Here is a 13069-nt window from a genome sequence, read left to right on the forward strand (position 1 = left end):
TTCACAGGTTCTGCCTGTAGAACGTGGCCTATAGTCCTGTCCCATTTCACAGGTTCTGCCTGTAGAACGTGACCTATAGTCCTGTCCCATTTCACAGGTTCTGCCTGTAGAACGTGACCTATAGTCCTGTCCCATTTCACAGGTTCTGCCCTGTAGAACGTAGCCTAGTCCTGTCCCATTTCACAGGTTCTGCCTGTAGAACGTGGCCTAGTCCTGTCCCATTTCACAGGTTCTGCCTGTAGAACGTGACCTATAGTCCTGTCCCATTTCACAGGTTCTGCCTGTAGAACGTGACCTATAGTCCTGTCCCATTTCACAGGTTCTGCCCTGTAGAACGTAGCCTAGTCCTGTCCCATTTCACAGGTTCTGCCTGTAGAACGTGGCCTAGTCCTGTCCCATTTCACAGGTTCTGCCTGTAGAACGTGACCTATAGTCCTGTCCCATTTCACAGGTTCTGCCTGTAGAACGTGACCTATAGTCCTGTCCCATTTCACAGGTTCTGCCTGTAGAACGTGACCTATAGTCCTGTCCCATTTCACAGGTTCTGCCTGTAGAACGTGACCTATAGTCCTGTCCCATTTCACAGGTTCTGCCTGTAGAACGTGACCTATAGTCCTGTCCCATTTCACAGGTTCTGCCTGTAGAACATGGCCTATAGTCCTGTCCCATTTCACAGGTTCTGCCTGTAGAACATGGCCTATAGTCCTGTCCCATTTCACAGGTTCTGCCTGTAGAACATGACCTATAGTCCTGTCCCATTTCACAGGTTCTGCCTGTAGAACGTGGTCTATAGTCCTGTCCCATTTCACAGGTTCTGCCTGTAGAACGTGACCTATAGTCCTGTCCCATTTCACAGGTTCTGCCTGTAGAACGTGACCTATAGTCCTGTCCCATTTCACAGGTTCTGCCTGTAGAACATGGCCTATAGTCCTGTCCCATTTCACAGGTTCTGCCTGTAGAACGTGACCTATAGTCCTGTCCCATTTCACAGGTTCTGCTTGTAGAACGTGGCCTAGTCCTGTCCCATTTCACAGGTTCTGCCTGTAGAACGTGGCCTAGTCCTGTCCACGTTTCACAGGTTCTGCCTGTAGAACGTGACCTATAGTCCTGTCCCATTTCACAGGTTCTGCCTGTAGAACGTGACCTATAGTCCTGTCCCATTTCACAGGTTCTGCCTGTAGAACATGGCCTATAGTCCTGTCCCATTTCACAGGTTCTGCCTGTAGAACGTGACCTATAGTCCTGTCCCATTTCACAGGTTCTGCTTGTAGAACGTGGCCTAGTCCTGTCCCATTTCACAGGTTCTGCCTGTAGAACGTGGCCTAGTCCTGTCCCCGTTTCACAGGTTCTGCCTGTAGAACGTGACCTATAGTCCTGTCCCATTTCACAGGTTCTGCCTGTAGAACGTGACCTATAGTCCTGTCCCATTTCAAAGGTTCTGCCTGTAGAACATGGCCTATAGTCCTGTCCCATTTCACAGGTTCTGCCTGTGAAAATAATTCCCCGTTCATTTTCCTCATAGACTTTTCAGAAAGTATTTATTTAAAGACGTTTACGCCACGTACAAAGCCCACTCTTGTCGTGACAAATCATGACAATAAACACAATGTTTTGGACCAAACAAAGAATTAGAAAGAAGAAGAAAAACGGCAGGTTACAACACTTTTTTTGTTGTTTTTCTTCTTTGTAATTATTTGTTTGGTCCAAAATATTGTGTTTATTGTTATGATTTGTCACGACTCGAGTTGGCTTTGTCCGTGGCGTAACCGTCTTTAAATAAATACTTTAAGAAATGTCTATGGGAAAAATGCATTGGGTATCATTTCTTGGGCCTGGTGTCGTCATGACAGGGGGCGGGACTGCAACGCTCTATAGTCCTGTCCCATTTCACAGGTTCTGCCTGTAGAACGTGGCCTAGTACCCACCCTGTGAATTGAGACGCAGGAATGTGTTTTGGAGGGAGGCATGTGGTTATCAACAACCTCTCTAGACCAATATTGGGGGGAGGGTTGGCAGTGTGCAAGGACCACAGTAATCATGGGGAATTGGCATTGACTGAATTTAATTGTTGGCCTTTACAGTCCATGTCTTTCTGTTCTCCCGTTCTCTGTTCAGACATACTGTATTTACTCACTGCACCCCTCGGTCCTCACCTCTGGGTTGTTTTAGATCTGCCATTATAACCTTTTTTTTTTTTTTTTTGCTGCTTTTTTTTTATTGCGGTCTGTAGTGAAGCTTGTCTCCGGTCTCAAACAATGAGTGCTTTTCAGTTTCTAACATCGAAAATCGACGACGTGTTAAATGTTGCTGGACTGGGAGTACACAAAGCGACACATCCCTTAGGAGATCTTAACCCATTTTGGACTGACATTTAAAAAATGTCTTCAAAATCTTGACAGTTTTCTGAAAAACCTTATGTTTCTGTATCTGTGGTGCTCAATATTTCATGTCAAGGACCCCAAAAAATATATTTAATATGCCTCCCCCCATCTGAAAATATGTTGTTCCAGGAACCTCCCCATGGAGCAAAGATTTGAGTTAAAATGTTCACTCTGTAATAATATATATTCAAAGGTTTGGGGCACATTTTCACGATTTTAAAAAAATAGCAGATCTACAAGCTCGTAGCGCGCCACTCGGTGGCGCGCTATGAGCTTGTAGATCTGCTATTTTTCAATAGCTTTCTAAAGCATAACATAATGCTTAAAACACCAAAAGGGGTTCCCGCCAAAAATGGGTTAATACAGCGTTTATGTATGTGCATTTATAAAAGGAGAGACGCATGCCCACTTATTTAAATGAGGCACTCAGTCTGAATCAATGGCACTTTGTGCTTATGGCGAGGAGCCTTTTAGGGGTCGATACTACGGCAGCTCTGTAGTGGTTTTCCGTGTTTAAAACACACAAATCAATCACACATACCAATTAGATTGTTGGGTGTGATTGGGTTTGTGGCAGCCAGCTTTTGTTTGATCGTGCGTTGGGAGTGTCTTCGTAGGTGGGTGGCAGGTCTGTAATATTGTATTGATTGTCCAGAGCAGTTTGAACGGGTTCAGTGTTATACTAAGATGACATCTACTATACTCTACTACCACACAGCTGGTATTTTGAAGAGCTTATTTTCTCTCTGTTCTAACAAGTCAGCGTTCAGTAAAATGGCGACTTTTCATTTCCATTTTTTTTCCGGGGAGAGAGAGGTGCCGAGCTCTTTTGTAGCCCAGGGATCATTAATCCATTTTGGGCGGGAACCACTTTTGGTGTTAGCATTATGTTATGCTTTAGCTTTTGAAAAATAGCAGATCTACAAGCTCGTAGCGCGCCACCGAGTGGCGCGCTACGAGCTTGTAGGTCTGCTATTTTTGAGAAATCGAAGAACGACTGACATAGAAACATAGCTTTTACAGAAAACTGTCAGGACGTAGAAGACATTTTTAGAATCTGATCTCAGGTCAAAATTGGTTAAAAGCGTAGTCAAGAGGGCCAAGGCATTCCATTATTTGTGTCCAGGCAGGATGACCCGTATGGAGGTTATTGGACAAAGACAACCCGGCTATATAAAGCTGGACGTACACCGTACGGTCCACATGAATCATTCTTTTTTAACACAAAGCACTTCAAATAAAAGCAAAGTTTCATTGAGCAACAAAGAGATGAGATGAAAGGACAGATTAATGGGCCTCGCAGGAGGCATTTCAAGCCTGCATCACTGGGTTCGGCTTAATTGGCAATAAATTGATAAGTGGAAATCATCCAGCCTGAAGGAGGTACAGTACACACCTATGCAGTGCGTGTGTGTGTGTACGTGCGTGCGTGCGTGCGTGCGTGCGTGCGTGCACGTGTGTGTGTGGTGCGTGTGTGCGTGCGTGTGTGTGTGTGTGGTGCGTGTGCGTGCGTGCGTGTGGTGCGTGTGGTGCGTGTGTGCGTGCGCGCGCATGTATGTACAGTATATATATTCACATTGGTAAATTAAGGCAGATAATTGGCAGCTCAAACATGAGGCATCATGTTCAACTTCTGCTTATCCAACAAAAGCTCTGTCATAATGTCTATAGTTATAAAATATTTGTCTCAAAAGTCATATCCAAATAGAGCTTATGATGATGACAAGGGATTTATGGATTTGAATCACATGTTTACTCACTCTTCATATCTAGACCAACTGTGGTTATCCCATTCTGGACGGGAACCCGTTTTGGTGTTTTAACTAAGCATTATTTAGCTATTGAAAAATAGCAGATCTACAAGCTTGTAGGTCTGCTATTTTTGAAAAATCGTGAAAATGTGGCACAAATCTTTGAATGTATATTCTTTCAGAAGACTTTTTATTTATTTCGACGTCAGGCCTAAATGGGTGCTATTAATGTGTGTGTGTGTGTGTGTGTGTGTGCGTGTGCGTGTGCGTGTGTGTGTGTGCGTGTGCGTGTGCGTGTGTGCGTGTGCGTACAGCTCCAGAGCATATAGCCCGGTGGGAACGGGGTCGGTGATGGACCTTGAAGCTAAGGACTACGGCATCAGATGGGTTTTGTAATTGGGGTCAAACATTATGTGATATAATGACGTTTTCGCTGTATTACTGTATATGTCAAATCAATGTATTTAAGTGTAAATAGGTCTTAGGCCTCACTCACACTGTTGCAACATGCATACAACATGTGTCTTGTGTCTTGTCCGTGTCTAATGGCCGCCCCAATGCATTTCCAATGGAAGTCACATTTTTTGACCAAACATTTTTTTTGATGCGGGGGAGGGGGGCACAACACAGCCATCAAACAAAAATGTTTTGTCAAACCATGTGACTTCCATTGGAAATGCATTGAGGCGGCCATTAAACACGGACAAGACACAAGACAAATGTTGTATGCATGTTGCAACAGTGTGAGTGAGGCCTTAGTGTGACACATTCATTTTTGTTGAATTTTGGGGCGACAGCTCTGGTCCACCTACTACTGTATGTCGTTAGAACTGTGATACAATTTGAAACAAAATCATGGAAGTACCACTCCAATAAAAAAGCTGCAGGGTCCTAGCGCTGCGTATGTTACGGAAAGCAGTATTCAACACGTGATTGGAAAGAATTACACAGTATGACTTAACATGTAAATGGTCAAAAAGCAACTATTTGATACAACAAACGCTATTAAATTGCACCTCCATTTTGCTTTTTTGGCCCCTTTTCAAGAAAATACCTAAACATTTTACTTTTTTTTTAGTGCCTAACATTTATATAAAGTATGATTTTGTTTAGTTTTTCTCTGATTTCATTCTTGCCTGTAGGCTACATGATCACATTTGACTGTCTAGAGCAATAACTATACTACCACAATCTGTATTAATAGCAGTGACACACTATTTATCAGACATTATTAAAACAATTAATCTTTACCTTCTCCAGTTATAATTTCTTTCTTGTATTCTTGTGGTGTGTGATTTACATAGTTTACCTACTATAATTATGGGAATCTCATAGGTGAGGATGGACCTAAGGGACGGACGGACATTGCTGTTCCTTGGAGTGGTTGCACCACTCAAAAATGACACTGCATGGTGCTCACTGCTGATATTGCAAAAGGCTGTTTCACACTGGTGCATGTGTAGAGGCGGGAGTGACTGTTATTGTGGAATATGGGTCAGGTCATACCCATTAGCCTGAACGAGAGCTATGCTTTTCTGGGCATAGAGGGGCAGAACCATCTCCCTTTTCTGGGCATAGAGGGGCAGAAGCATCTCCCTTTTCTGGGCATAGAGGGGCAGAAGCATCTCCCTTTTCTGGGCATAGAGGGGCAGAAGCATCTCCCTTTTCTGGGCATAGAGGGGCAGAAGCATCTCCCTTTTTTGGGCATAGAGGGGCAGAAGCATCTCCCTTTTCTGGGCATAGAGGGGCAGAAGCATCTCCCTTTTTTGGGCATAGAGGGGCAGAAGCATCTCCCTTTTCTGGGCATAGAGGAACAGAACCATCTCCCTTTTCTGGGCATAGAGGGGCAGAAGCATCTCCCTTTTCTGGGCATAGAGGGGCAGAAGCATCTCCCTTTTCTGGGCATAGAGGGGCAGAAGCATCTCCCTTTTCTGGGCATAGAGGGGCAGACACATCTCCCTTTTCTGGGCATATAGGGGCAGAAGCATCTCCCTTTTCTGGGCATAGAGGGGCATAAGCATCTCCCTTTTCTGGGCATAGAGGGGCAGAAGCATCTCCCTTTTCTGGGCATAGAGGGGCAGAAGCATCTCCCTTTTCTGGGCATAGAGGGGCAGAAGCATCTCCCTTTTCTGGGCATAGAGGGGCAGAAGCATCTCCCTTTTCTGGGCATAGAGGGGCAGAAGCATCTCCCTTTTCTGGGCATAGAGGGGCAGAAGCATCTCCCTTTTCTGGGCATAGAGGGGCAGAAGCATCTCCCGCCTGCATGAGACCCGCCAGGCCACTTCCTATTGGATTCACCAAAATACACAACACATACATAAGTATGTGTTGTTTTTGACTAAACAGTCATAGTCTTTGGAATTAAACTTCATTTAGTTTTAGTCACATTTTAAGTCACCTGGAATGTTTTAGTGTTAGTCTAGTTTTAGTCGACTAAATATCATAAGATTTTAGTCGACTAAATCTACAGTTGATTTAGTCGACTAAAATGTATTTTGTCGGGCCATGATGGCGTCGTAATGACCGGATTTAACACTTGCTGAAAGTAGCCGATCTACAAGCTTGTAGATCAGCTATTTTCAGCATGCAACCAAGTGTAAAATGACTTATACTGGATCTCTTGTCCACTAGTCCCTTCCTGACATTTTAGTCTAGTTTTTATTTGTTACGTAATTGTCAATATATTTAGTCTTAGTTTTAGTCATCATAGCTTAGTTTTCATTTAGTCTTCATTTAGTTTTCGTCAGTGAAAAAAGGTAGTCGACGAACATTTTTCGTCTTGGTATTAGTCGACGAAAACAACACTGCCTTGTGCCCTTCTCTGGCTTCGTACACACATAAAGAACAACTGTGTTGTGCTCTGCCTGTGTTTCATGGCCGCCTCAATGTTTTTCCAATGGAAGTCACGTGGTTTGACCAAACACTTTGACCACACGTTTGATTGCCCCCCCTCCCCCATCACACACAACTGTTTGGTCAAACCACGTGACTTCCATTGGAAAACGGACAGCACAGAGCATGTTCGTCTGATATGTGTGTACGAAGCCTCTTCCCATCTGCTCCCGACTGCACACAGCGGAGAATACCGGCGTCGCCACCAGACTCACCACATGCATTTGGAGTGACGCCCCCCCCTCTGCACTCTTATTGGTTAGCAGAAATACCACATATGCCAGTTCTCATGCATGTCTTCGACCCAGATGTTTTTATTTTCCTCTTTTGAAAACAAAACGCCTGTGGTCTCCGAGGCTATGGGTCAATGTTTAACCCATTTAGGCCAGGCCTTAGACGTCGAAATAAAAACATTTGATTTTTCAAAAATAGCAGACCTACAAGCTCATAGCGCGCCACTCGGTGGCGCGCTATGAGCTTGTAGATCTGCTATTTTTAAATAGCTAAAGTACAACATAATGCTTAGTTAAAACACCAAAAGGGGTTCCCGTCCAGAGTTGGTTAAAGCGCATGAAGAGATGTCTGTGGACAGAAGGAACAGTGAGTTGAGGCGTCTGGCAGATCTTGGGGGAAACGAGAAGAGACAGACGGACTGAAATAAAGATTACCCTGTAGACCTCCAGTCAAGTGTTGTTTTTGCCAGCGAATTTCTATTTTAGTTTAGTCATATAGTCTTTGAAACTTAATTTAGTTTTAGTCATATTTTAGTCACCTGGAATGTTTTAGTGTTTAGTCTAGTTTTAGTTGACTAAATATCAAGATTTTAGTCGACTAAATCTACATCTAAATCTAAATCTAAATCTTTTTTTATATATATTTTGTAACCCATTTTTCACCCCTGTGTCAATTATCTAATGTGATCCTGGGCTCTACACACCCTCCGCCAACCTGGGGAGAGCAACGGACTTGAACTCATGCTTCCTTCATGCCTGAGTGTCCAAGTTGCTCCTTTACACCTGACTGGGGGGAGTTTCCCTGGTTGGACGTAGCGCGTGGAAGGAACACGTTATTCCAACCAGTTCCTTTCCCCTCCATCAGGCGCCCCGGCTGGCCAGGGGGAGGCAGTTTATAGACCAGGATTACTGCATGTTTGTACTGCATTACAGGTGATTTAGTTGACTAAAATGTATTTTGGCGGGCCTTGATGCCGTCGTAATGACGTTTTTTTCACTCGCTGAAAATAGCCGATCTACAAGCCCACAACGCGTTGCAGCGCGACGCGTTGTGAGCTTGTAGATCTGCTATTTTCAGCATGCAACTACAGTAAGTGTAAAATGACTAAGGGCGTGTTCGGAAATACCGCACCGGGGCGCACTCGCCTATTAGTTTGCATTGCACGGTGCGCTCAGTGCGCTATTTCCGAACGCGCCCTTATACTGGATCTCTTGTCCACTAGTCCCTTCCTAACATTTTAGTCTAGTTCTTATTTGTTGACGAAATTGTCAATATATTTAGTCTTAGTTTTAGTCATCATAGCTTAGTTTTCATTTAGTTTCCATTCAGTGTTCGTCAGTGAAAAAGGGTAGTCGACGAACATTTTTCGTCTTAGTTTTAGTCGACGAAAACAACACTGCCTCCAGTACTGCAGTGGAATGATGCAATTCAACACAACAACTGGAGAGGTGTGCTCAGTAGAGGCATGCCCTACTCCATCTTTCTTTATGGAAGCTAAAGCTGGGCCCAGGGGCAGAGCATTATGCTGCATTATGTTGCTAAATGACACATTACAATTCCATTACAACAAACAAACGCATGCCCACAACTTATGTTGTACCACCTGACTCGGGTGCAGTACTTAGTTTAGACAGTTTTTGGTTTAGACTATAGTCATTGGTTAGACCAGTCATTAGTCCTACAACTACAACCTATCTCAAACTTAATTGCCCAGACTCTTCTTCAACCAAGATGGCGAAAGCAAACATTCTTTGTTCGGTACTCATACAATAGTTTGGTACAAAACACTGAAGTCCTTAAACCAGAAACCTAAACCTAACCTCCCATGGGGCAGCACACCTAAACCTAACCTTAACCCATGTCTAACCAATGACTAGTCTAAACTAAGTATGCACCCCCCTGACAACACAACCTAATAATTCAGCACCATGGATAGCGATCATGTCCATTTTAGATTTTAGAATCCACTTCAACCAATTATGTTGGAAGCCTGCTCGCCCACGTGGCGCGCTCACATCCAACGCCATGCGTCTGCGTGGCAATGCGATCGGAGTGAGACACATACACACACAAACCGTACCTTTTGAACGAAGGCAGACAGCGATTTATCTTTGTCCATTGATCGGGTTTTTCCCCTGCTGGGCAGGTTGTGTGGGCGCTCTGTAATCGGTCCATCGCGGAAAGGTTATTATGGAACAGCAGTTGTAGTAAAGCCCCGCTGTGATTGGGCAGTAGTCGCAGACCCACAAAGCTGGGTCGCAGGCAGAGGTAAAGTCAGTGACGTCAGTATCACGGCCACAAAGCATAGGCGTAAACGGCACTTCGCGCATACTCTGCACGCGTCACGGTCTATGACTTGAACTGCGCACGATGTTGTGCGCACACAACTTGTACAACTTCTCAATTGTATATATGTGATGGGCCCTCCACGGCTTTTACTTATAGACAAATTCAGAAACGGGTCTCATGGTCGCAGCCAACGTATTTCCTGTAGGCGGAGACGACATATCTGCGGTGTAAACAGCAGATATGAACTGATGTATGACTGATGTTAGACTGCTCAAACTCTTTTACCTGCTTTTTACTAACACTAACTTTACAAAGATGCTCCAGAACATCAGGATGAACCTGTGTAGTTTATGTTAGTTTATTATCCAACAGTAGTGGCAACATTCAACTTTGGAGAGAAACGGAATGTCAAAAAATACACTGCGGTGTCTGAGACCAGAGCCATAGAGTAATGGTTGAGACGAAGCAGTGAAAGGTCCTGAGAGATACATAACGTCAGTCTTACCCAATACCCAAACATTCTGTTGTATGAACACAATGCTGCTGTACTTTATACCTCATACTAAGCATTTAAAGTATGAGGTATAAAGTACAGCAGCCTTCAGCCATCTACCACCAAAATGAAGTGTATCCTATGTATAGGTGTATGAAGAAACACATCAAAATCTATCAGCACCATCAGGTTGTTGGATCCGTACGTCTTTAATCATTATATCCAGAGTGATTCCAATGGCTGGAGTAGACGACGTAGACAATTCTTGTGACTAGGCTTTACGGTTGCAGTTTGGACCAATTCTTTATTATTATTGGGGATGAAAGAGGCATGGATCCTGTATCCACCAGTGAAAAAGGTATACGTTGATGTCTTTTTTTGTTTTGGAATTATAAAGGTGTCTTTTATATTATTGGATATTGAAAAAGAAGGTTTAGGATGCATGCATTCAGCATGTGTCACCTACAGTACAGTAGCACAGGGGTCATCGAATATAGATCAAAAGAGGACATATAGAATACAGTTTTATAGGGGCACGGTGGCACAGTTGGTAGTGCTGTCGCCTCACAGCTCACCGAGGTCCTCGGTTCGATTCCCGCTCGGGACGCTGTGGGTGCTGGCGGCGTGTTTCCTCCTCCGCGTCATCAGTGCCCATACCCGAGGCAGGGTTGGCGAAAGGGCCTTTCTGTGTGGAGTTTGCATGTTCTCCCCGTGTCCCCTAGGGTAGGTACCCTCACAAAAAACATGCAGTAATCCTGGTCTCTAAACTGCCTCCCCCTGGCCAGCCGGGGCGCCTGATGGAGGGGAAAGGAACTGGTTGGAATAACGTGTTCCTTCCACGCGCTACATCCAAGAGCAACTCGGGCATGAAGGAAGCATGAGTTCAAGTCCGTTGCTCTCCCCAGGTTGGCGGAGGGTGTGTAGAGCCCAGGATCACATTAGATAATTGACACAGGGGTGAAAAAAATGGGTTACAAAATAAAAGTGGGATAAAAAATATTTAAAAAAAATAATAATACAGTTTTATATGCTGACATGTTAAAGTGCACAGTTCTAACGAACTCTGTGAGTTAGAGCCATGCAACTGTGTGCGCACGTGTGCACTGTATATGGATTTGGCAATAATGATGCTTAGAAATACCCTCAGACCTGGTGCTATAGCATTGCTTTCCTGCTGCTCTCATGGTGCCCTCTGATAAGCTGGTGCGGTTCAGAATGGAGCTCGTGCCATGTGGAATTAGCTTCCATTGTCATGGTAATGGCAGTGATACTCCTGCCCCTGTCCAACTCAGACCAGCTATTGTATGGAAACAGGAATGCAATTTCTTCTGCAGCAGCAGCGAGCGGAAGCCGGATGACAATCCTCTGTGAGAGTGAAAGGTCCCTAAATGACTCTCCATTCAGCTGAGTCTGAAGGGCCAGTAGCCAATTAACACATTTTGGGCGGGAACCTCTTTTGGTGTTTTAAACATTGTTATAATTTAGCTATTGAAAAATAGCAGACCTACAAGCTCATAGCTACGAGCTTGTAGGTCTGCTATTTTTGAAAAATCTTTAAAATGTGGCGTAAATCATTGAATATATATTTCAGAGCGAACATTTTTAACTAAAATATTTGCTTCTGGGGGGTCCCTGGAACTACATATTTTCAGATGGGGGTCCGTGGCCCAATAGAGATAATTCTGGGGGTCCTTGACATGAAAAAGGTTGAGCACCACTGACATAGAAACATGGGTTTTTCAGAAAAATGTTAGGATTTAGAAGCCTTTTTTTTTAATCGACCTCAGTCCAAAATGGGTTAAAGAGGGAGCTGCGTAACAGTGGCACCCCAAAGACCTCAGGCTTTCTCTGCACGCACATTAAGGACTGCACACACATACATTACACACACACTCCCAAACACATTAAGGACTCGACTACACTACGCATGCACGGCACGCACGCACACACGCACGCACGCACGCACGCACGCACGCACGGACGCACGCACGCACGCACACAAACACACACAAACACACACAAACACACACACACAGTATGCCCCATCAGCCCTTTTCCCTTTCACTTAAAAACATATCTACAAAGCTTTTTTTTTCTGACAGAGCAGATTCTCTCAGCATTGTAGTTGCTGAGTTTTATCTAGCACAATGTGTCCTGCAGACTCATGATTTGAACAGGTCTAAACTGGTCTAAACATTGGGTTTGGGAACCAAATCGAAATATGAACAAAAGTTGGGGGATATAGACCCTCTTTTTTTTTTTTTAAACATTCTCCAACATTTTGCTGACACTCATCCCCTGAATTTTCCATAACCCATTTTGGGCGGGAACCCCTTTTGGTGTAAGCATTATGTTATGCTTTAGCTATTGAAAAATAGCAGATCTACAAGCTCATAGCGCGCCACCGAGTGGCGCGCTACGAGCTTGTAGGTCTGCTATTTTTGAAAAATCGAAGAACGACTGACATAGAAACATAGCTTTTTCAGAAAACTGTCAGGATTTAGAAGACATTTTTAGAATCGTTCCCAGGTCAAATGGGATAAATACAGTATATGGCCAAAGCAGGAACCTTTCAGACAACACTAACACCACCACGGTTGGAAAATAGGGGTACATTTATTTTAAGCAGTGCTGTTGATAATCACCTCCCACAATGATGCTGATTACTGAGTTTAGCTTCTGACTAAAATATTCTTAATTGCCTTTACTCAAGGCAGGTTCCCAATTTCCAGCTATCATATTTTCATCTTTTTAAGTGGTGCAACCACTTCCTTAAGTGACTGTGTGTGGGTGGGTGGGTGGCTGGCTGGCTGGCTGGCTGGGTGCGTCTGAGCACGAAAAAAGCATGGTTGTCACCACCTGTGCGCAACCTAACACACACACAAACACACGCACATATTAACTGTATATATGGTGATTTCGGGTGTGCCAGTACAGTACAGTACAGTACAGTACAGTACAGTACAGTACAGTACAGTACAGTACAGTACAGTACAGTACAGTACAGTAGAGGGACCCCCACACGGTAA

At 44.2% G+C, this 13069-nt stretch overlaps 1 protein-coding gene across 1 annotated transcript in view; it reads left to right on the forward strand.

Annotated features, from left to right (window-relative positions):
• Positions 1–4607, forward strand: part of LOC306920289 (C-type lectin domain family 18 member A-like) — a 29081-nt gene extending 24474 nt beyond the window's left edge. Inside the window, exon 11 of the mRNA XM_079496996.1 lies at positions 4447–4607. Coding sequence (XP_079353122.1) covers positions 4447–4484 — 38 coding nt within the window. The 3' untranslated portion in view covers positions 4485–4607. The remainder of the gene's footprint in view (positions 1–4446) is intronic.
• Positions 4608–13069: the final 8462 nt, after the last annotated feature.

This window comes from Electrona antarctica (genome assembly GCF_951216825.1).
Source record: "Electrona antarctica genome assembly, chromosome: 3".
Taxonomy (NCBI): Eukaryota; Metazoa; Chordata; class Actinopteri; order Myctophiformes; family Myctophidae; genus Electrona; species Electrona antarctica.